Source organism: Anas acuta, chromosome 7 (genome assembly GCF_963932015.1).
Source record: "Anas acuta chromosome 7, bAnaAcu1.1, whole genome shotgun sequence".
Taxonomy (NCBI): domain Eukaryota; kingdom Metazoa; phylum Chordata; class Aves; order Anseriformes; family Anatidae; genus Anas; species Anas acuta.
The window spans coordinates 22103688-22128372 of NC_088985.1; the positions used below are offsets into that span (position 1 = coordinate 22103688).

Consider the following 24685-nt stretch of genomic DNA (forward strand, 5'->3'; position numbering starts at 1 on the left):
GGCTGGGAAGCGAGTCCAGCCCGGCCCCCCGGGAGCTCCGAGTGCGCGGGCCGGGCTCGCCGCGGGCCGCCTTTTATACCCTTCCCAGGTTGCTGCCCACCCTACCTTGGTCCGATAAATTAGTTCACCCAAAGTTCATCTTTAATTGCGGATTGGGGCCTGGCTCCTCCCCCCGAAATCTTTAACCGTTTGCTCGGCGCGGTGCATCCTGCCCGTCGCAGACAGCCGCCGGGGAAGGCAGGGAAGGGACGAGCGGTGCCGGTGGGAGCGGGCCGAGGGTCGCTGCCGACAGCCGGGGCCGGTCGCCTCCTCCTCGGATTTATCGCCGATGCTCGCTGGAGCTCCGCAGGCTGCGCCTGGCACAGAAATGCCCCACTCCGGAGGCAGCTAGCCCCGGGCGCTGCCAGCCCGGCGCCGCCGCTCGCTGCCAGCTGCGGGGCTCTCTCGCCCGTCCTCTCGTCGCCGGCCGGGGACGGCGGGGGAGCGAGAAGCCGGAGCCGGGGGCAGCGGGTCCAGGGGGTGCCCCTGCCTGGGGCGCGGAGCTCCGGGCACAACCGCAGCGGAGCCGCCGCGTCGACGGAGGAGCCTCCTCCGCTGTCCTCTGCTTCACCTCGAAAGGGCCGGCTTGTGTTTCTGCCCGGCTGCGGAGGAAGGAGCGGCGGGCAGCAGTCCGTCTCGGCCTCCCGGTGCAGGTTCACCCGCGGGTCACCGAGGGAAAGGGAGGTGAGCGCGGAAAGGGAACACCCTGCCCTGCGCCCGGCTCCGCTGCCCGCCCTCGCCCGGGGCCGTCGGGGCTGCCGCGGCCGGGACCCCGCCTGCAGCCGCGGCACCGAGCCCGGCCGGGTCCCGCTCCCCTCCCGGAGCCGGTGGCAGGTCCTGGAGCCCGTTCGGCGGGAGGACAGCGGCGGGGCAGGGCTGGGGGAGCGCTGCGGTAGCGCCGGGTCCCGCTGCAGGATGCGCCGTCCGAGGGATGCGATCGCCGGTCCCTGCGGGGCTGCAGAGGGAGGGACGGAGCCACGGAACGCTCCGTTCCGCTGCTACCAATAAACTGGCGTGCCCGCTTTTTATGCTTTTTCCTTTTTTTTTTTTTTTACCCTCCTTTCTTCCTCCCCGTTCCGTTTTTTTTTTTTTTTCTTTTTTTTTTTTTTTCTTTTTTTTTTTTTTTTCCCTACCACAAACTCACAAACTCAATAAACGCTGGAAGCTGTGCGTGTGTTTGTGCTGGGGGGATGAGGTGTCATTTTTAATTACTACTTTTCCGACAACCAACGCGTCGGACGAGACCCTCCCTTCAACTGCGATGGTTCGCGGCGCTGCCCGGTCCCCGCAGCCCCCGGCTCCGGAGGGAGCCCCCCGGGGACATTTCCGCGGCACCCGGGGCCCGGCGGCGCTGCCCGGGAGCGGCGGCCGCGCCCTGACCCGGCGCCCTCCCCTTGCCGGGCGCTGACCCGCTTGTGACCTACAACACGGACCGTGACATCTGCGTGAACCCGGCCGGCAACCGCGCCAAGTTCACTGTCTATCAAAATAACGAGATACGGTGGCCTGAGCACCGATAATTGCCGCAGGAAGGCTTTATTATCTCCCCAGCTGTGTATTCCGCAGCCACCGGCTCGAAAAGAATCAAATGGTAAAGAGTGAAAGGGATAATTAAAAACATCTTGGAAGGAGGTCAAGAAATTAACAGCCTAATATGAACAAACTTTGATTACAAGTAACAATTATTACACTTCATTTGTAAATGCTCGTGTTTATCTGAAAACAAAATCAGTTTCAAGTCTTTTTTTTTTTTTTTTTTTTTTTTTTAACCAGATTCATGTTACATTTTTCAGCGGGTGGCTGTGGGGCTCGTTAGTGCCCATGGCAATTTTTAAAAATGCTGCTGGGGGAGCCCCCCGCACTTCTGCACCTGGTACTGCTGGCCCAGCCCTGCCCACAGCAGGACCCTGCATCTCCCACGGGTCACGGCCACGCCAGCAGTGCCTGCTCATCAGAGTTAGTCATTGCCACTTGCAGCCACCGCCTACTGATTTCACCTCTGATAGCCAGAGAGATTCACCTCTCAGGACAAGGTCAGGAGGGGCAGAGGCTCTGGTTCATGATGGGGTCGAGCTGCCAACAGCACTTAACTCAGCACCGTGGTTCAACCTCTTCCAGATTTGACCTGTCACATTTGGGAGCCACATTTCTGACCCAGGTAGCACTGTGCTCACTGTGCAGCCCTGACGGCAAGAGGCAGCACATGCCCCACTGCAGTGCCCTAGTACAGACCTGGGCAGGGTGGGTTTTGGCTTGGTGCTAAAGTGGGATGTTTGGAGTGCAGCTGACAGCATGCACGTCATTTTACACAGGAGAGAAACACCCCGTGCCTCAGCAGTGCCTGGGAAGGTGCCCTCAGCCCCAGGGACCACCCATGGATGAGCCCCTGGCTTGGCACTTCCCCAGCAGGGCCAGGCAGGAGGGGCACAGTTGTCACTTGGCCAGACAGTCATTGCAGGCCCATGCCCACTCTGCCACTGTGATGATGTCCCCTCTACCACATGAGTGACACAAGCAGGAACATGGGACATGCCACCATGAAGAAGGAATACTCAGAAATGTCCATTTCCCAAATGTTTATTCACCATAGGTCTGGTCCCTCCCCTGCTTCAGGCCACTCCCTGACTGGAGAACACATCCTGCAGGGACCCTGCAGGGGGCTTCACGGCAGACCCCGAGCAGCAGCATGGTGCTTATGCTACTGCTACTATGATCGGGTGAACAAATGTCCTGTTTGTGCTGGCTCTAATGGGAAGTGCAGGAAAGAGATGAAATATTTACAATAAAAAACATGTTACAAACTATTATTCTAGCTACAGCTGATGCTGTGGATTAGGCAGACCTGGTTTGTGTTTTCCTACAGAGCCCCCTCTTCTTCCCCCTTTTTACATTTTCAAAAAGCCCCGGTGTGCAGGATGTTCCTCCTGCCTCTCCTACAGCACACCCATGGAAGAAAGCCATGAGACAGAAAAGCTCTGGGAGCCTTAGCTATGGGCCTGGGGATTTTCTCCCCAGGGACTTGTGTGTGGCAGGGGCTAGCTGGGCCCCCACAGGGCATGGTCCCTGCCAGCAGCTCCTGTTTTGCCCCTGGGGCTGGGGGTGAGGCTTGCCCTGGTGCTCAGGGCTATCTGCGGGACTCTGTCTGCGGGACCCTACTCTGCAGGACATCAGGAGAGTTTAAAAAAAAAAAAAAAAAAGAAGACCTTTAGGGCCTTGCTCTGCAGTGACCCAGCCAGCCAAGGATCAGCACCACAGCTGGGGCTGGGGGCAGCACCATCGCTTAGGCCTCACTGCTGCAGCCGGGCCGCAAGGGGTGGAAGTAGAGCTGCAGCCCATCCACGGGGTGCACGATGGGCACGGTCTGCATGGCGGGGTAGGCGGGGGTGGCCAGCTCCCAACGGGCTGTGGTGACCAGCTCGATGGCCAGCAGCTTGAGGATGGCCTGTGCCAGCTCCTTGCCGATGCAGCTCCGTGCCCCACCACCGAAGGGGATGTAGTGGAAGCGGCTGACGGCCTCTGGCCGGGTGGCACTGAAGCGGTCAGGGTCAAAGCCACCAGGGGGGCTCTGGTAGACGGCGGCTGTCTCATGTGTGTCACGGATGCTGTACATCACGCTCCAGCCCTTGGGGATCTGGTAGCCCTGCGAGGGCAGAGGAGAGGAATGTTAGGCACCTTGCGAACGGTGGCAGCCAGGGACAGCCCTCCCTCCCTTTCCTCTATGTGCAAAGCACTTACATCCAGCTCGAAAGTCTGCAGCGCTGTCCTGTAGCCTCCGGAGACTGGGGGCAGCACCCGCAGCACCTCCTTGATCACACAGTCCAGGTAGCGCAGGCGGCTCAGCTTCTCCAGGCTGATGTCCGAGGGGCAGTGACAGGCCTGGGGCTGGGGACTGCTCTGGGGTTGTGTGGGCTCTGACAGGGCTGGGGGCTGAGGGGAGAGGCCACTGCTGGGCTCTGCCTCCTCCAGGGGGCCTGAGCACTGGCTCTGGTCCTCATGAGTATCTCTGGCCACGGCGGGGAGCTGCTTCTTGCTGTCCCTGCCCTGCGTGGGCAGGGTGTCCGGGCTGGGTCCTGCAGGGCAGCACTGGCACTGTGGGTACAGCTCATGGGACATCAGCTCCTGCCTGATTTTTTTGATCGCTGAGGGGTGCTTTAGTAGCAGGAGGATGAGAGAGGTGCTGGCACTGGCCGTCGTGAAAAAAGCAGCAAATATGAGCTCAATGGCTGATTCCTGGGAGGGAAGGAATGTGACAAGTTTGAATGTCAGTCTAAGCTGGTTGTGATTGAATTGCCCAACTGTCCTCTCCCTTCACAGGCTCTGCCCCTGGGCAGAGGGTCCTCTCCCTGCCTCTGCCCCTGCTCTCCACAGACCTGCTCACTCTCTTCCCAGCTCTCCTCCCAAGATTTACAAACCCTAACAAGATTTTTAACACACATTTTATCATACAGTGACATTCACTTTAAGCATTATGGGTTTTACCTTCATCTGCCAATTCACTGTTGTGCCCAGCTTTTGCCTCTCTGGCCAGCAGGGGTTATGAGGCATGTTTATGTATAGATAACAGATGCACTAGCAGCTAAAATGGGCTGCATTTAATCCATCTCCAGTTATAATTGACCATTTGCTTATGTGGAAGGTGACTCAAACCGACACTCAAGAACAGGAAGTTAAGAGTTACCCACAGCTGGGTCTGGAAGGAGAAGCCAAAAGCATTGGAAAGGACACCTGATGTCTTAAGGTACCTGGAACAAAGTCTGGTAAGGTCAAGGGTCATGTAACAAGAACCGGTCTTTGCTATTCTCCCCAGCACCATATATTGACTGAACTACAGGTTTTTGCCAGTGTAGCTCTCAAAGGCATCTTTCAGCTGAACTGAAGCCTCTGAAATAACAAGTCCCTACCGACCCCATCGCACCTCCTGCAGGCATCAGTAGGAACTTTTACATTCAAAAGATAGCAGACACAGATGAAAATAAATCTCTCAGTTCCACAGCTTGCAATTAAAAGCCACCACAGTACAATGTGAGACTCTGCATTTTGAAACGGTGGCCCTTATGACTCTCTGCATCAACCTCTGATGGTGCTGCCACCCCAGCTGTGACACAGCTGCTTACTTTCTATCCCATCTGGCGTCATTAAATGCCAACATGAGCCATGACAGTGAGGCTGCACCCTCCCACAGTCGGTTCTGTCCCCGTGCTGCAGCCCAGCTCCTCGTCCTGTGATGCAGGACCTACAGCATTGCTGCTCAACCACTCAGCCAGTGACAGCATGGTTATACAGGATGCTTTTTTCTATCCTTCCAAGGTTTAAAACTTTCTAAAAAAAGTAGTTTTGACTGAATGATATATTTGTAATATCCTTGATATTTCAAGGCTCTTTCTGAGTTCAGGTCACTAGTGCAAACCACAGCATATTTAGGAAAATTTCTGGGAAAATTTTCCTCCCAAATCATGCAAGGGAGAAAAAAAAAAAAAAAAAGCAAATTAGTAACTAGTGTCACAAGTTTTGCAGTGTCTCTCAGAGTTGAATATAACCATTAGTCTAGGACAGTTTTGAACTTTCTACCCAATTACACCTGCAATGGATAAGAGCTCTACAATAGCAGGTAATAGGGCCATATTTGCAAGCATAGGCATTTGATTTGCAAGTCATTTTGTTAAATGTAGGCAAGATAGAAAGTTTTATAACTGTAAAGGTACCAGACTGCATATAAATATACTGTCACTTGAACCAGCTGGCCCTAGGTCACTCCATGCTATGTTTAACAACCCTTTATTCCTACTGTTATTGTCTCACTTGTGGTCAGAGCTAGAGACAGAATGAGAGATCATGTAATTATCCTTGTGCAATATACATGTGAATACGAACAGAGATTAATCAAGTCTTATCAATCACATTTTGAATCCGGAAAATATTTTTCATAATTATATTATTATAAAAAATATTATAATAAATAATATAAATAAATATAATGAAGCCATTTTAAGAATATACGCTATTTCTAATTGTACTTGATAATCTCTGTAATGTCTTTCAAATACTTCAGAATTTAGAGATTACATTTTTACAAAATACATACAAAGCATTTGTCTTTAGATAACTCTCTTTAAATATCTAAATAAACACTAAAACTGTGTGTCCCTTACTTTTAAACTATATTCAGCTGCTGTACCCATACAAAACTGCTTCAAAACTTGTTACATAAATGCAGCGTCATGTGTTGTTGACCGACACAGAATGACCTGGACATATGAATGATGCAGCGCTAATGACAATTTTTTCCCAGGATCTCTGGCAAAGTACTTTTCACTGAGTTTTGTCTCAGTGAGGACTGCTGGGTTCATCCCTAAGTCACAGCGACGAGCCATGTTGCATCACAGCAATCCACAAGCTACGTGATATAATTAATGAGGTGATAGGGAATGACCCAGAACTCATCGTTCCATCCCTGGGCCCATTTTGATGTACTGTCTCAGTGATTTCTGGGCTCCCAGCCCTGAGGAATACAGTGACATGATCTGCACGCCACACTGTGCTAGATGTCAGGGGTTGCCTGAGGAACACACAACTAGCCCTATGTATATCCAAGACTTTATCTGGGAGGTTACCAAGTTCAGAGCCTGAGCACAGCTTTATAACCCTAAACACACACTAAGGCAGGCTGAAGCCAGGTGGCCACAAAGAGGAAGGCAAAAGAGGTGTTTGTTTCCTCTTTAAATACCAGCTCTGTTGCAATGCAAAGACACAACCCTATGAGACCATCTGAGTAGTGCACCACCCACCACCTCTGTGCTGGCGTTAGCGCTAGGGGCTGTTTGCACACCTACCCACCCTGGCACCCACTCCAGGCGAGGTTCCCATCCTCCCCAGCACTTTTCACTCTGGAGGCAGATGAGCTGCTTTTCACGCGTGCTGACACTGGCAAGCACACAGCTGAGCTCACTGGGCCCAGGCTGTCTTGCTCACACTGGGGATGGGCTCCTCCGGGTTGGCAAGACGCGGGAGGGAGCCAGCAGCTCACAAGGGTCCCTCCACACCGTCCTTGTCCCACCACAACTGTCCTTGTCCCAACACAGCCCTCCTTCTTTCTCCTACCCCTCAGCCCAAGCCTCTCACAGACACCCAGTCTGAAGGGTTCTGGTTACCTTCAGCTCCTGCATGGTGAATTCTTTGCCATGCTCCTTGGCACTGTTTATTATGAAATCCAGAGCATCACTATGGTCTTCTGAGTTGGTTCTCTGCAGTTTTTCCTGTATAGCCTTCTCCATGAACTCATGTAGCATGTCCCGTGCTTTGATTCCCTGTGGGAGGCAGACACAGGTCAGGGGAGCCCTGGGAATGCCCCCCTCTCCAGAGAGACCAGGGGACCCCTTCTGTGGTCGTCTTTAATCCCAGGATCTGTAACAGCAAAAATTGTTTAACCTGTTGCCCAGCCCCAAAGCCTCACAAGAGGTAGCAGCTCGGTGAGAACTGCTGCAAGTTCTTTCAGCTTTCTGTTGCTAATCAAATACAAGTCCTAGGAAACATTTGGAGAGGAAACAACAGCAGCAAGCCCACAGCACTGAATCCAGGGGGGCCTGCAGTGAACAAACTCACAGTCTTGTCAGGTCCAAAGGAAGCTTGTCCGACAGGGGGGGAAGCAGTAACTTAATAAAACTGAGTCCAGGAAGCAAGGCACATCCGACAGTAAAAAGAGTGGCTTTTCCAGATACATGTTAACCACACCCAGCTGATCTCTGGCTGTGTTGCACTCCTGTGCAGCAAAACATTAGGAAGACCTTCGTGAGCCAACTGAAAAGCAACCTGCTGCAAAGTGGGGATGGATGGAGTCACAGAGTGTGGATCTGTAGCAAGAGGCCTCCTGCAAAAGCCTGGATCGGATAGTTAGGATGACCAGAAGCTGGGAAGAAGATGCAAAGGATGAGAGTTGAGTTAGGAAGGACTGGAAAAAGGAAATGGGAAAGCAAGAGGAAAGACAAGAAGAGATAAAAGCAAGTTAAAGAGGTTGGTCTGGGGCCAGACAAGCTGTGGCTGACCTGAGGCAGGATGGAAGCTGGAAGCTCACAGTGGTGTCAGCCTGCAGGACAAGGGGAACAAGAACTTTAATCTGGTGAGAAGAGCCACAGGGAAGATGGGGGAGAGCTGGGGCTGACCGGGTAAGGTGATCTGGTGGGGCAGAGCTCCCAGTGGAAATAAGAGATTGAACAAGAAGAGGCGGAGAGTTGGGCTGGGTGAATGGCCCAAAGCCAGGGGAGGGACAGCAGATTGAAATGGGACAGGAGGGGTGGGACACAGGACCAAAACCTAGAGTGGGAGTGTGGGGAGGCAGGTAGAAAGGGGCAGGACAGCAGGGAAGAAATCAGGGGTTGTAAGAGGCAGAGGAGGCTGTCCCTCTGCCATGATCCCCTCCAGGACTCCTCACTGTCTGTCCGCTGCTGGGGGACAAGGGACCACAGACCGTAAGTGGATCTCAAGTCCTCAGCCTGCCTGAGCTGCACAGGAAGGTCCCTGCTGTGTCCTTTTTCCTCATGCCCAAAGATGCCTCTGCCATTGGCGAGCCTAAGTCCAGGTGGGATGAGATGGGACAGGACCAGGTGTGATGGACTAGCCAAAGCCAAAACTAGCAATGTATGTAGCAAGTGAGAAGAGGCGAGAGGCATGCTGGCAACCTCCAGAGAAGGGATCTGACAAGCCGACAGCTGCATAGCAGCAGAAAACAGAGGTTCAGGGGAGCTGGAACTCATCCTGGAGAAAAGGCTCCAGCAATGCACACGGCAGCCCTGCATTGTACTGGAGGCCATGCGGGGAGGTGCTGGAAGCAAATCAGGAGCAGGGCGAGCAAAACATCAGGCCCTCAGCCCGGCACAGGTGCTGCAGCGGTCTTGGCCCTTTGTGGGTCCCCTTGGCAGGCCTGGGGACAGGGGCTCTGTGTCGCCACAGCCCGGCCCCGGCCCCCACACAAGAGGGCGTGGGGCAGGCGGCAGTACCTTGCGCAGCCCGCTGAAGGGTATGTTGAGGGGCAGGGAGAAGAGGTTCTCCACCAGCTGTTCAAAAGTTTTGGCCAGGTCCTTGAACTGCTTTTCCTCCAGGCGGAGTCCCAGCAGAATCCGAGCTGCAATGCGGAAAGTTAAGGTTTTAGCGGAGGAATAAACTGCGATGGAGCCTGGCTCCATGCACCAGCCCCGCAGCTCCCAGCTCACAACCTTCTGGATCCGCGGCAGGTAGCTCTCCAGGGCGGTGCGGCAGAACACTCTGGCCAGGATCTAGGAGCAGAAGGAGGGGGAAGAGAGGCAGGTGGTTAAAGCAGGGGACCCACATACCACCGAGGCCCACGCCTAGGCAGGAGGTGCCACCTGGGCTGCGTGCCCTGCGAGGCTCACCTTGCGGCGCTGGCGGTGCAGGTCACCGATGGAGCCGAGCAGGGTGTGGGAGCCCAGGATGATCTGGGTGCTCTGAGGCCACTGTGCGCTGACCAGCGTGTGCTCGCCCAGCAGGATCTTGCGGATGTTCTCAGCACCCGTCACCCGCACCACCGGGCGGCCCAGCAGGTGGGTCTTGAAGACGTTGCCGTACCGCTCCCGCCGGGAGCTGTGGAAGCGGGAGCCCTGGGGACGAGCCGTGGGTCAGCCCCGGGCTCCCAACCCTCCATCCCCACCCCGTCCCCGCACCCGCCGCCCCGCGCCTCACCTGGAGCAGCCAGTGCAGGGTCTCCCCGAAGAAGGGCCAGCCCATGGAGCCCTTGGGCAAGGGCAGGGCGCTGGCGCGGTCCCTGCTGAGGCTCCAGCGCAGCGCCCACAGGTGCCTGCACAGGGCGAGCAGCAGCGCCAGAGCCGCCAGCGCCAGCGCCGCCGCCGCGGGCCAGGAGAGCCCCGCCGGCATCCTCCTGCGGGGGCCGCCCGGGGGCCGCCCGGTCCCTGCCCCGCCGCCAGGCGAGCACCGGGGGAGGCAGCGAGCGGCCGGGCGCTCCGCCGATGGGCCCCTGCCGGCTGCCGGCCCGCCCGGCCCCGCTCGCCTCCTGCTGCCGGTTCGCCCCTCGGCCACATTTATATAGATATTGGCCACTTGCGCCCGATCCACCTTCGGAGATGACGTCTCCGCTGCATATTTAAGCAGCGCGGCCAAGTGCGGTGATTGGAGCGGGAGAGCCGGGGGGATCGATCGAGGGGGCGCGGGGATGGCGGCGGAGGGCGAGCGGGGGCGGTCGGGGCAGCTCCCCCCGGGGACGGGGGCCCCCGGAGCCCCTCTCCCGCCTCCCGCCCGGCCCCGAGGGGCGCCCCCCCGACGGCTTGGCTCAGCTCGGCTCGGCTCGGCTCGGCACGGCACGGCACGGCTCGGCACGTCGCCCCCCGGCCCCGATCCCAGCCATGGCCCCGGTCCCAGCCCCGGCCCCGGTCCCAGCCCCGGTCGCGGCCCCTGCCCGCCCCGCGCCCGGCCGCCCCGAGGTAAATCAGCAACGAAGCCGGGACCCGGGCAGGTCCCAGCGAAACGCGGTCCCGAGGCGCGTTTTAAGGCGTAAAATTAAACACGAACACGGGTAAGGTTTATATTACTGTATTTAGACCGTCAATAACTTAAAAATACAGCGAAATGTACAGTATTTTTTACACGTTCCATTTGGTTTGTATTTGCTAGACATTCTCTTCGTGTCTAAAATAGCCAGGAGGGGACGGTGCAAAGAGACCGGCTGTGGGACAAACGCTAAGTAGCGTAAATAGCTAGGATGGGGCTGGCTCTAGGAAGCGCATTCTGACAAACAGATGCGGCACGAAACCAACAGTGGCAAGTCTACTCCTTACTGCAGCCTGGGGAAAGAACCCGGGGTCTTAAAAAAGTACAGTTAGAAATGGTAACCCTGAGGAACAGAAACAAAAAAAGTCACATCATAAAGAACTCAAATGGTTATTTACATTCACAAACTCAAGATTAAACCCTTTCGGAGAATAAAGCCTGTAAGTCCTAACGCTAAATAAATATCAAGTCTAATTCTCAGGTAGTTTTCAAAGGTACTAAAAATCAGAAGATTTTTTCATACCTCCAGACTACAAAATGTGGTATACAAAATTATGTCCAATCACGTTAAGGCTAGTATACATTTAATGCAGGAAAATGACAGGCAGTATCTGAAATGCAAGTATTAACGCCGAAAAAAAACCCCAAACATTTAATTAGGAGTCATTCTGAAAACAGCAACTAAAGGATCATTTCTCAAACAATTCCTACCCAGAGCAAAATTTTGAACATCTTGTCTACAGACATTTAAATAATGTATTTACAGTTCAGCTGTTCCATGTACAATGCGACTGAGCTGGTTTTTATTGTACAGTCTCATTTTTCACCATTTGTTTACAATATATAAAATAGTATTCGATCCATTAAAAATACGTACAAAGAACTGTTTACTGAGGAATCTGTATACAACCAATCTACTGCATTTTTCCTTTTCTTGGCCAAACAAATGTCCTAATTGATACCACTCTTTGCTTAGTAGAAATAGTGGCTAAGAAATACCTCTTGGCATGATGAGATACAGTTGATTTAGCAGGCCTATGTGTGCTGGGACATACCATTCACTAAACTCCTAAGTTGCTTTACTACAGTCTCTATTAGCTTCTGCTTGTCACGATCATTCTTCCTGAACTGAGCAAAAATGTTGTTCTTTTTGCTAGAGTCTCTCATTCTGGAGAAATAAAAAGCAAAAGATACAAACACATTGGAAACAGTTTGAAAAGTAAAAATCCATCTACTTAATTAGGTTTACTTCTATTTCTCTTTTGATCTTTGTGCTAATAAGAACCAAAAGGTTACAAAACCTGTGGTCTTAAGTTAAACTTCCACCATACAAAAGTAATTTCAACAAATATTACTTCACAAATTGCATGTAAGTACTAAGCAAATATATTTTTATCAAGTATCATTTTAGCAAGAAACAGAGTCTACCAATTGCGTTAGAAGGGAAGCAAAACAAAATTTGTACAAATCATTTGGCTCCAGGTTAAGTTCAGACTCAGTGAACGGGAGTCCTTTAGTTATCATCAAATTACCTGATACTGCTATTGCTAATCTCCAGCATCAAAGGAGTTTAAAACGAAATTTGTGAAATAAAATAAATTGAAACAACAATACTTTGTAACAATAGAGGTGATACGTACCCTCTGTGAACCCTGCAAAACACACATTCGCGGCAGGCCAGAGAGGAAAGAAAACACCGTTAGAAAATGCCTTTGCATCCCAGCGCGCGGATCCAGCTGTATAAAACAGGCTGATGCTCGGCTGGTGGAACCGCGCCGTCCCTTGCCCCAGCCCACTCGCGGGGCGGCTGAAAGCTCGCCCTGACTCCACAACAGTGACAGCTCCCGCATTTCTTGCCCATGCAGCGGCAGCTTGGGAAGCCGTGGCTCCGACCAGCGCTCAGGCTCAGCCAGCAGCTCTGCAGGGTCCTAAGCATTGGGCAAGCACAGCCATGGGCTTTCAGATGCTGGGGAGGGTGGCCCCGGCCCCAGCCCCAACCTCACAGCCCCACACTTACTTCTCCAGCAGCGTGAGGGCTGTGCTCGGGTTGACCCGCAGGTATTTGGAGGTGGCCTGCCCGTAGTCAGCCAGGTAGGTGGACCAGTCCCACACCATGAAGAGGTCCAGGAGCTGGGGGGGAAACGGCAGGTGAAGGAAGCCAGTACGTAGCTGCAGCCTGAAGCCCCTGCTTTGTGGGCAGGAGGCACCGGGCTGGGCCCTGGAACCCCTGCATCCCACACTGGTTTCTCTCCTGAGCGCCTTTCCCTCTCCCTCTGTGTGTCGGGAGGCAGCTGTGCAGGGTCAGCCCTGGGAGGGGATGCTCATGGCTTCCCTCTCTGGTGGTCTGGGGGCTCGATACACCATGGGCAGGTAGAAGGGGACACTCGCAGCTGGTGATGCTCTCAGTACTTTAAGCCAGGGGGGCAGGTAGTCTCAATTAAGTGAATTAAACAACCCCTGGTGGACTCTCCATGGTGACTGATCTCCATGACTCAGCCCCGAGTGCTGGGCACACTTCTGGCTCAAACAAACTCAAAACACTTAAACTGGGGGGTAGGGTGCGTGTGTGTCAAAAAACCTCCAAGCACAGCCCCAGGTCTGGCCGCAGTTTCAGATTGGGCCTTTCATTCACGATCTTGGAGCTGCCATTCAGCACAGCAGCTCACTTTTATGAGCAGACACAATGCCTCACCTCTAGCAGCCCTCAAAGCCAAATCACCCCTCAGCCAGCCCAAACCCCTGACTCCCCCAGGACAGTCGTGAGACAAGCAGGCCAGGCACTGATGGGTGCAGGCAGCCCCGCTCAGTGGAGCCTTTCCCACAGCTATCCGCGGGCTGGGCCGGGCCCCGTTCCCAGAAACATCAACAGTAGGACACCCCCAAGCTTTCCCCCCTGTGTCTGGTGCCCCGCCTCATCCTGCTGGTGCTGAGGGCTAATGTGGGCTTGTTCTCAGGCTGCCCTGTGTTAGCCAAAGCTGCTGCTACAACGAGCGAGGGGAGCCATTAGCAGCGCTATGTCCCAGCTCCAGGGGCCCAGGGTGGCTCTGCTGAGCTGGGGCTTCAGGGCAGCCCAGAGCCCCTGCTCGCCCGGAGTTGGTGCCTGGAACAGTGAGGTGGAAAAGGACTGCCTGTGACAAAACCACTCTAAGAAACCTAACAGACTACTGTGGGTTGTATCATTTCACTGTTCAAATAAAGAATCCTTGCCACTTCATACATTTGCTTCTGCTGCCTCTAAGCCAAACCAGAACTGTTACAGCAAGGACACACTCTGCAGCTACAAATTTACATGGTTTCTGTGTTCCCCCCTCTTATGTTCTTTTCAAATAAAGCATCTAATTTAAATTAATTACTTTATAATTAATTAATCCTCCCATATATGTAATAAAATCTTTTATGAACACGCAGTAACGTTTCCTGGCTTTATAACAGACTTCTGACATAATTACTGCTCAGTCCTTCCAAAGTCCACCAAAGACCATTAAAAACCTCAATGACACCCCTAGCTTTACATTTTCATACCCCAATTGGGTGAAAAGCATATAAAAGGCAAGGAGCCCATTTCATTTTCTATTGACTACACATGCATGATAACTGTCAAGGTCAAATACAAGCAGTTCTTTCTCATAAAGTCCTTTCTCAGGATGATCACCATCAATTCTCCTATTGATCTGGAGAGAAGAGAATATGCCTTCAGTCACTAAGCAAACAGACTTGGCCTGAGCTATCACACTCTGATAACTCAGGAATTAGTGGCATTTGTGAAACCCATGGCCTCGCTGCTGCATGTTACTCACCACTTATTACCTGTGTTACACCAGTCAGTAGCGCCCAGCCACAGAGGCTGTGTACTATATTCCAAAGCATGATCAAAAGAGCAGAAAGTAGGACAATCAGATGTGCAACACAAGCTGGAGGGACAAAGCTGACAGCCACAGGAACAAAGACCATGTAATCTGGAGACTTCATGTTCCCTCTCTCTCACAGAGAAGCAAATGGAATGTATTAATAAATTACTACCAACTACAATGCCATTTGCTCCACATGGGAGAATACCAATGTTCTCAGCAAATCAAAGGTGAAAGATTTCATTTCTTAATCCCATTGGAACATTGATACTGATTGTGGATACATTCTAAACAAATTTTTCGGTGTCCCTTCAGCAACAAAGCCACTGATCACTGATAGTGTTGTCAAGTTCAAAGAAACTTTCTTGTCAATTTTGCATGAGTGATTTTCATATCACACTTCCAGCATCTCAATCAGCCATCTGATTGTCTTGTGGCTCTGGGACATCTTAGTGCTACTGATGGTGGGGGTGGAAGATTAGACCTAATTTGTCACCTGATCAAACACAGATAGGCATGTAGGGCTCTAAACAGCCCATGCAGTCTGCTGCTTTTCAACTCCTGAGGTAAAACAATGTCCTGAGAGAATATGAAGCACATTCTGTGTGCTCCAAGGCAGTCCTGGCTCTGAAGAGTGAGCACTGAAAACACTATCAGCAAGGGGGATGTGCCCAGCACTTACACAGCTCCCTCTTTTCACCGCACTTGGTCAGAGCTGCACACAACCAGCCTCATGCTAGTAAGTCTCCTAAGTTAAAGCAGCTGTCATGACATGTGGCAGGCCACGTGAAGGACCAGGGACATGCAATCAATTGACACATGCTATCCTATCATAACTCCCTTCCCTCCTGCACACGTTTAGGGGCTACATCACGACAAATGTGCCCCGCTGCTGCAGTAAATGTGACAGAGGACCGCAGACATTGCTGAAGATTGGACTGCTGCTGTGCACAATTACATACTGTGTGTTTTGTCCCCCTCACAGCTGCAGTTCTGCACTGCAGCATATTGCTGTGCGTAATGGGCTTTGACAGCATGTACTGTACACTGTGGGTGGGCAAGAGCTGCCTGGTGTGCAGCTCCTCGGATCTGTGTCCTGGCCATTCATATCACCTGCATCTGGCTTGGCACTTGGCAGACGTACAGTCAGCGCAGGCACTTTGCGAGGGGACTGTGCTGGCAAGCAGCCACCAGCAGCCAGGACTGTCTAGCAGAAATGATAGTTCCTGGATCACCACACGTATGGGAAATAACTTCAGCCCTCACATACGCTTCCCTTTAGTGCCGTCACAAATTTATCTTCAATCCTCCAGCCATTCTGCAGAGGCATCAACTCCACAGTCTGCTTCAACTTCTGCTGCTTTGCTCATTTACACTGTCTTCTACTATAAAAAATGTGTGCCTTATATAAAGAATCTTTCTTTTAGATAAAAACAGAAAGACCTCTATTAAGCTGTGACTATCTTGATCACAGGCATATGATCTGGAAAACAGTCCATCCATTCAAAGATACAGACAAATATTTGGACTACTACATATAGTTTGAACACAATGAAACATTGGCCTACCTAATTCTTTGGTAGGTGAATATGATTCTAGTAAAGGATAAAGATATCTTGAACTTTATGTACAAAGACTCTTGAAAATAAAAGAAGAACAAGAAGATGCAAAAAATCTAAAAATCTTTTTTTTTTTTTAATTCATGCAAACAAATAGCTACACTAAATTTATCAAGAAAACTAACACATGGCCAACTCTTCAATAGAGAATTAAAAAAAAAAAAAAAAAAACACACAAGTTTTTCCCTATATTTTTGCTGTATTTTCATTCAAAATAGACATATATTAAAATAATCTTACAATGTGTCAGGGCCTAGGCGTGGACAATACCACAAGAAAGGGAACAGCCTTTGGTAATATTACACAGTATTCAAGGTGAAGATATAACGGAAATATTTTGTGGATTTGGCTTGACATGCTGATGTAACTCATACTACAGAGACGTAATATGAGGGGTATGTTAAATTCCACTGAAATAAAAGAAGGTTGTAAATTTCTGAGGTTTTAAATATTGTGATTACTACTCATGTGGAAAAATAACAATTGTATCAAGGGCAAGTCTAATTGTATAAATATTAGTTTTGCCAAAAAACATATCAGCTACAATAAAACAAAACATTTTGGGGATATGAATTCAGGTGAGCTTGTTGCATGTTTTCTCAGTTGTAAGGTATAAGGTACAGGAGAATTTGCTGGTGCAGTGATAGCCCTTATTGTGGCAACTAAAATCAACTTGTTAGAGGCCAAATTAAAGCAGCATTTCCCCACTGCTGTTCTACCCACTAAGGTTGTTACTACTGTCACAAGAAATGAAAACATGATGTACTAGCTAGCAAGGAATAGTTCACAGTGACATGCACTGTATTAAGAGAAATACACGGACAGAGCAAATCCTGGCAATAAATATATTCCTGCCTTAAAAACTAGACAAAGTCTATAGCATAGCACATCACATTTGCACTGCTGGCTGCTATTTCTTCAGTTAGAATGTGCATTTATTGTATTTAAATTACAACAGAAAAAATGTTTATTTTGTACATGTATCTTTCCAAACTTAATGTGTCCAGGAAATACTTCAAACTGGACAGAAATCTTTCCCTTTACCCTCAGAGTCTGGAAGCAGTGCAACCCATTAGCTGTTAGAAAGCCAACCCAAGGAGCCACCTGATTGTTCCTGCATAGCATACTTACTCTGCTATGCAGAACAATTGTGCACTTGCACTCTCTTTATCCCATAACAACCATGGAAGATAAGAGTAAGCTAAGACAGGCAATGTTATACCTGAGAATTTTATAATGAAGCAGAATATGTTTCCGTAGGAGCAGGGGAACTGATTTTCAAGCCCTTCTGACAGGGAACAACTAACAAGAGTTTGCAGAGAAGTGTGTGTGTGAATCTTTACCAAGAAAGAAAGGAACATGAGAAAAGCTCTACCCTCTCCAGTAGACCAGATGGAGTGTCCAATAGACTGTCCGCTTACTGACACTGACAAGGTGCTTGAGTGTCTTGTTGCTGTGTTATATTTGCATTTTGAGTGATACCCTAAAATACTTGGATTTTCTAACTTTCTGTACATGCCTATGTATTTCCTAAATACCTTTTGCATGTCTAATGTAAGCTTTCTCTGCTTGAAATATACACCACTTGGAAAAAAAAGGTGTTTAAATATACTTACATACATAAAGCACTCTAGTGCTTTATGTAAGTATACATAAAGGCTGTTCCCTTTCTACTCTCTTACATCATGCAGATAAAATTGCTATTTTTAATCGTAAAAGTTTCATTTTAAACACAATGATATTATTGTAAGACATACTAAACTACTTTTCAGTCAAAATAAGTCCCACTTCAAGGACTTGATAGCTAATGTGTTTTTTTTGTTGTTGTTTTTGACACAATGCATTACGATACTGATGCCACGGGTATAAGAACATCTTGAGATTTCAGGGAAAATTTTAGGATTTTAAGATTCTGTTTCAAATGGGGCACTTGCATCTATTCTTCAAGAACTCTTGCCTTCTCCCCCATCTAAGTGATATGGCCATGTTTGCGTAGAAATTAATGGTAATCATGTCTTAGTAAAGCTTTGCCTTAATATTACCTTAAGTCCTGAGTATCTCATCTGTGTTCCTGTATTTAGGCCATCTTGTAATTACTTGAGAATGTTATGCACTGAAAACTGTTGGAATCAACCATCCGGCCCTTTCAATGCTGTTTGAACCTCTGTCACATCCTTGGCTATCATACAGATGCCCTTTCCTTTTTACTTTCAGGCAACTGTCAGGAATAATCTTGGGAGAGAATGCAACTTTGGGAACTAGCTGTCCACAGAGTCAACATTGACACAAGACAACGAAAGGGGCTTTGCAGAAAGAAATGGGGTCAGTGTCTGTTCGCATTTTTCTAGTATAACCAACACTATTGGTGATGTCTAATTTAAAAGTATCAAGGTAGCTTAGTACAAGGCAGAATGGTGCTGTTATCTCTTCTGATCAAGAGTGTCAGCAAAAAGCTTTGGTTGTACAAGTAGGCACCGGTGATTCAGCAGCTGGAGATAAACATGAGAAGTTGTGCACTCAGCATCCTGCTTACCTTCCTGTGAATCCCAATATTCCATCAAAAGAAAAGTAATTCTTATAACATATAATTCTTGGTTATGCCCTTCTGGGCCCCCTCTCCTTGCTCAAAAGCAGAATATTTCTAATGCTAAACAGTTTATTAACCCCTAATCACCCTGTTACTTCTGAATTTGATTGCATGTGTAATTACCTTTTGTCAGGTACAATTTGCCTGATAAACATGTCAGAACACTTGCTGCTTCGTCTGTTGAAACAGATAAATGCTGTCTTTCCACAGCCTTGGGGCATAATTATCAGGGGGAAAAAAAGGCAGTTATAAAAACACACAGAAGCTGATTCACTCCGGCAGGAGCTCCCAGCAGGCCGCAGCCAAGGCCTATTTCGTGGCCGCTCCGCTTGCCTGAGCGCTCATTGAGTTCAGCCTGCTGTGACAGGGCAATGGGGGCAGCCCTGAAAAATGGGGATTTAAAGCACGATTCCACATGAACTTCAAAAAAAAAAAAAAAAAAAAAAAAAGATGATGCCCGTTTGAGTTCAGAACAAAAAACAAAAAACCCTAAGTGAAGCCGCAGATACTGATATTGGGCCTTGTCTGCATTACATGTTACACGGTCACGTAGACTTCTGGGATGGGACCAGTAAAGGAAAAATCAAAAGCGGATCCAAACAAAATTCAGGAAAAGCAAGGAGGGCAGGAATTTTTTTTTCCCAACATCTTTGTGGCATCCGTGGACTCTGTTGCTCCCTATAGTGTTTGCAGGTTATGCACCCACACACTATAGGGAATGCAAAAAAAGAAATCCTTACCTGACCTCTGGATAACCCAAACAGGAGATTAGCCCATTTCCAAGCAAAGCAGGTTGTCACACTGTTAGGCCAATTGCTTCTATTGACACTTTGCATAAACATCTTACACAGGGTGATCAGAAAGGACTGTTATGCCATTAACGCTCTTTTTATTTTTTTATACCTAAGCCTTACAGAATAAAGGCCTTTCTGAGTAAGGGATAACAAAAGGGTCAAAAGGTCACAAACATTCTTTTAAGTAGGTAAAAATCTGGGAAGTTTAGATTCGTTGAAAAGTGCAAATTGGAACTTTCCTGAATCCTGCGGCATTCCAGCACAGACAGCTTTCTCTAATTTTACTTCTATCACATTCATTAATCTACCTAATTGTGCATTTTAACTTTTACTTATAAATAAGCAAAAGCTCAAATCTTAATTTTAGGAAATAGCAAACTGTCTAATCTTCTCAGCTTATCTCTGATCTAAACAGATTGAGACATTGCCATTGAAATCCTCACGGGGAACAGCGTGAAAATATAGTGAATTTTGCTTGAAGTGGTACAGCTGAACAGTCTCCTACATACAGTTTTCACCTATAATTTACACCGCCTGTGGTTTGCATTGTCTACAGAAAAATATTCTATATTTTCCTTTGTTTTCTTTTTACTTTGATCAGAGATGGAAACAATCTCCCTTTAATAGTATAAAAGCCACCTGCTGGGCATTGCAGACTACAGCTAATTGGTAAATTCTTTGAAATTTAGATATAATGGATTTTGACCTCTTTAATTAAAAAAATCCCAAAGCCTAGGACACTGCTGAGCTCTGCTAGGAAAGGATTGATGCTAACCATATACAACTACAAGCTATTACAAATCTTTTTTCTATTTTTTTATTTTGTAAGACAGAAAACCAAAATAATATTACAATTTTTTCCTTGAGGATGCACAGCTAGAAAAAAATCACTGTGACTGCTATCTATGTATCATTTAAATTTTTTTAGATAAAATAATAACAAGTATACTAACAATACTATTATCAGTATTTGTGTTGGAATTGGGAGCTAAATTGCCCCAAAGATGAATGGGACTTTTTCGTTTTAAAGACAGCAAACTCACAGAAGCCATTCACAACCATCTCCTCAAAATTCCCCCCCCAAAGAGCTCATATTGTACTTACAGGCACCTTCTATTCAGAAGAACAAATGAGTTTGCTGACCAAAGAGGAAGCATGTCAACCAAAATTGTTATTTCATAACTTCTGACATAGTATTAACTTTTCAATGGAGCTATAATCTCATCTGCTTGTGAACTCTAAGGCAACACTGTCTTCCTTTTGTTAAAACACTTATTTATACTCTGCCCAGTTTAACGGGGCCATGGGCTATGACAGGGACTCAGTCTGCAGTAAGACAGCTACAAAACAAAGTTGGTTTTTTGTCTCCATTTCATGCACAAGTACACACAAATATACATTAAATGGGTATACACTTATTTCCAATGAATTAATAAACAACCCTGCATGAATAGTAAGGTAACATCCCCATTAGTTCACAAAATGTTAGCTCCCTGTTTGTAAAAGCATGCGCTCCACAGAAACTCTTACTAGAGTGGAACTAAAATGTTAAGGACCAGAATCAGAACTGGACAAAGACAAAGCTTGTTCACTCTAAACATTTCCTGGTTGCAAAGGAACAACAGAAGTATTTTAAACATAGGTATCTAAACCTGGCTTACAAGGAAAAAAAAAAAAAAAAAAAGACAGCATTTGCTAACTGTAGAATAACACTGCACCAATGGAATGCAATTATCACTTCATCAGTTGGTGTTCTTTACTGCTGACAAATATCTTGTTAGCCTGGTTAGCAAGTCTGCCTGCCACTTGCCAAAATATTTTGTTTTATTTACTCCTGGTGACTAATTTTGTGAACGTGGTGAATTTTAAAATCCCCCCCTACTGATCACATAACTGGAATAACACACTTTGGTTTTGTATTTCAAAGTGTAAATTGATCTCTTGATCTGTGAATGTCTCCCTATAGTTTATGCTACCTTTTTTTCTGGATTGGTAGAGCAAATGCATTTTCAAAGTGATGGTATGGGGATTTAGCTATGCAATTCCCATTAGTGTCAATGGGGGTCGCAGGCTAAATTCCTAGGCAATGCTTTGAAAACTGAGCCCCGGATTTTCAAAGGAAGGATAGTTTGTGTTAGAAAGGCAGTTTCTCTAAATTTTTAAGCCACTGCATTAAAACGCTCCTTTTTTTAAATTATTTTTTATTTTTTAAGCACTATGCATGTACAAATTGTGTTTAAACTGGGGACATTTAAATGTTTACAAGAATGAAACAGTTTTATATTTAAATGCTTACATCTGTTTCGAATTTATAAGTGAAAATCATATCTGTCACTATCTTGAATGTTGGGTTACAATCTTTAACACATGTGCGTAACATGTAAACTCAGCGGTTATGACAGCCAAACCGCTGGGAATTGTTGTTATGCTAAGAAAAAATGAGAAGTTACTTGTTTTCAAATATATTCTTTACAACCTAAGTTCTCCCAAAGGGCAGAATACTTTCCTAAAATCTGGACCTTCAGGTACACTCTGACAGATGCCTGATCTTGTTATGTACATGAATATTTTTTGGCACTTGAAATGAACATAGTCCTGCCTGCAAAATAAAATGCACACTGTTGAGGACATGTGAACAAGCTTGTTGCTGTTATCACGACCAAAACAAACACCAAGACTTCAAGCAACCAAAGATGTAACTTCCCAAGAAAGTCACTCAAGTACAGTCACTGAGGCAAATATAAATAGCTAAGTCCCAAGCAATATAGAATGCAGCAACAAGTAATAGATATTCAAAGAAGACTCGTTTGATTACAGTGTGAATGTTTATTATGAAGTGAGTTCTTCTTCATCATTAACGAATAAGCTGGACTAGTAGCAAAAGAACTGTCTTTTGAGCCCAGAAACAGGCAAGTGTTTGAAAAGCAGAAGCCTGGCAGACAGTCAGGCTCCAGAGGGCACGGGCTCTGGCCAAATTGCTCCTGTCAAGCCCATCAGCCTGTACACGCAGTGCCTTTAGACAAAGCATAAAACTATGTCAGTGGTAAAATTTGTGTGGATTAAAAATTGCGTATTATGCAATATTTGGGTCCTTCACCAATTTTTTTTTGTTTTTGAGCTCCTGACGCTAAGGCGTACTCCTACCAGTAGCACGCAGGGAGCAACAAGTGCAGCCCCCAAAACAGCGCTTCAGCCTCTGATGTGAACGGGACTTTGAAAATATAATTTCAGTTGTTAGAATCGTGAAGTCTTTGATATATCACAGTTAAATTTAAAGCTGTCATTTTCATTTTTCTTTTTTCATTTTTAAACACAGACAGGTGTGTAAGTAGTGCTTGAACAAGAAAACTTACCACGAACACTAGTAACTGACAAGGGAGTTTTTGCAGCACAGTTTATTTAAACTTAAATTATCAATAAACAGTTTTTTTAAATGCATGAGACTTATAACAGGCTTGCTTTCAACTATTTGGTTACCTATGAAATAAGGCCTTAAATGGCATGTTACTTGGCACGGTACCTTAAACGCATTTCTTGAGGACTTAAGCTATAATTTATCTCAGTTGTTCCTGTACAAATACATTTGAGGTATATTCAAAAATTTTAAAATCAAATGTCAAAGTTAACTAATTTAGAGACAGCAGGACTAGTTAAAATAATCTAACGGTGTAACTGGAATAAAACTTACACACAAAACATCCTCCACAATGTGTTGTGGAAGTGAAGACACTTGTCCTATCTGTCACATTTAAAATTTAGCAGTAGCCATGTGAGTAACCCTAGATGTTGACAATCTCACCAAACATCAGGATACATATTGTACCATGGGAAGTCATTTCCTGACAACTGCTGTTTTGAACTAACTAATCCAAACTGTCCTTGCATACCTATACACCTAATGCAAAAAGTCAGGCTGTTGTACTCTGGAACTAAACATCTGCAGTGGTCTGTCCAAGTATAATTGTACCTTCATGTTTAAATTTCAGTTTGATTACTTCTAGGGTTGAAGGAAGGAGTTACAGAAACACAGTCTTGGCCCACCAATGTAAATGGATGCCTACAAGTAGACAAGTAAGCATGACACAGAGCCATGGCATCAGGCTTGCATTCACAAGGATGCAAAGATGAACCATGTTCGCCCTTTGTATGAAGTTGCAGCTTGCAAAACTGACCCAGGAAGCAGCTAACCTAGCTACTGAGAGTTAGCTATTTAGTGTCAGGATGAAATATTTCCTTTTCCTAGCTGTCAAGTTATTCCTTGCCATATTCACACTCAGACCAAAACACTAGATTGAGTAACATATCTCAGGAAAATACTGAAATTACATTGTTAAAGAGACTGAGGCTTTCAACATTACAGGAGGATATACATCAGGTCTATAAAGTTTATGAGCATCTTCCTGGCTGTGCAGCACATGGTCTCCACAGAGTTCAGTGATCTCCAGTGTGTACTGAAACACATCACCTCCAAAAAGGTAACTGCAGCTTTTATAGCAGGTACGGACAAATTGTTTTAATGCAACAGTTTTAGTAATTTTTGAATCTATAATTTGTTTAATTTTAAGATGTGCACAGTTCTTGAAAAGCAACAAAACTAAATTTAAAAATCATAGTGCTCAGGACTCTTCTCTTGGCCACCTGGCCAACAAAGCCTCCAGCGTTTCACATCCAAATTAATGTAATATTCCTCTGAGGCTGTATTTGCTCTGCCTTTGGTCACTTTCAATGACTCTGTCTCAGAGCACCACCACCATACCATCCATGTTACATAAGGTCTACACTTCAGTTTTAAAGAACATGTATAGCATACTAATGGTATTTGTAAGTGTAAAAAAATAATTATCAGCAGTAGCACAAGTAAGTTTCAACCAGAACCGAAATCTAAGGCATAACAGACAATAAACCAGCATCTTTTTTGTTTGCATCCAGGAACAAACAAAAATCCAATGCAATCCATAAGGCACAGACGCTTACAGATGTGCTCACCATGACTTTACTGTAAACAGATAATTATTTCTTCCAAAGTAGTGCATTCAGAGTATGCTTGCATACCCACCCTTCACAGCAGATGAAGTTACATCCCTTAGGGAAAGCTATAGTAGACCTGGGAACCACTGGACAAGGAATTCCACAAGCAGTAGCTCAGGAATGTAAATATAGACAAGTTAAAAGCAAAGCCAAAATCACTTGACTAAAGTTTCCTATTCTTTCCTGGACAACCTTCACTTTCTTCTTCAGCTACCACAAGTAGTTTACTTCCACATTTATATCTGTCAGATGACTCAA

General features: G+C 47.1%; 2 protein-coding genes across 13 annotated transcripts in view; both read right to left on the bottom strand.

Annotated features, from left to right (window-relative positions):
* Positions 1-2600: 2600 nt before the first annotated feature.
* CYP26C1 (cytochrome P450 family 26 subfamily C member 1) lies at positions 2601-10445 on the bottom strand. Its single transcript, XM_068688951.1, has 6 exons — positions 9730-10445; positions 9423-9647; positions 9030-9305; positions 7188-7343; positions 3775-4269; positions 2601-3679 (listed from the first exon to the last, which is right to left on the bottom strand). Exons 1-6 carry the CDS (start codon positions 9919-9921, stop codon positions 3320-3322), a joined length of 1704 nt encoding a protein of 567 aa, XP_068545052.1. The 5' UTR covers positions 9922-10445; the 3' UTR covers positions 2601-3319.
* A 132-nt stretch (positions 10446-10577) lies between these two features.
* The window catches only part of EXOC6 (exocyst complex component 6), a 123053-nt gene continuing 108945 nt past the window's right edge, over positions 10578-24685 (bottom strand). For 4 of the 12 annotated variants that reach the window (XM_068688080.1, XM_068688078.1, XM_068688084.1 and 1 more), the window contains 3 exons: positions 12569-12681; positions 12192-12203; positions 10578-11719 (listed from right to left, as the gene is read on the bottom strand). In XM_068688080.1, coding sequence (XP_068544181.1) covers positions 11587-11719; positions 12192-12203; positions 12569-12681 — 258 coding nt within the window. In that variant the 3' untranslated portion in view covers positions 10578-11586. Of the gene's footprint in view, positions 11720-12191; positions 12204-12223; positions 12480-12568; positions 12682-24685 lie in introns of those variants that run through there. The other 8 variants (XM_068688081.1, XM_068688079.1, XM_068688086.1 and 5 more) reach the window with 3 other exon arrangements.

Coding starts and splice junctions, on each gene's coding strand:
- CYP26C1 (XM_068688951.1), bottom strand. CDS start 9,921: ATGCCGGCGGGGCTCTCCTGGCCCGCGGCGGCGGCGCTGGCGCTGGCG. Junction 4,270..7,187: donor TCACCATGCAGGAGCTGAAG/GTAACCAGAACC, acceptor CTTCCCTCCCAG/GAATCAGCCATTGAGCTCAT. Junction 3,680..3,774: donor TGCAGACTTTCGAGCTGGAT/GTAAGTGCTTTG, acceptor CTGCCCTCGCAG/GGCTACCAGATCCCCAAGGG.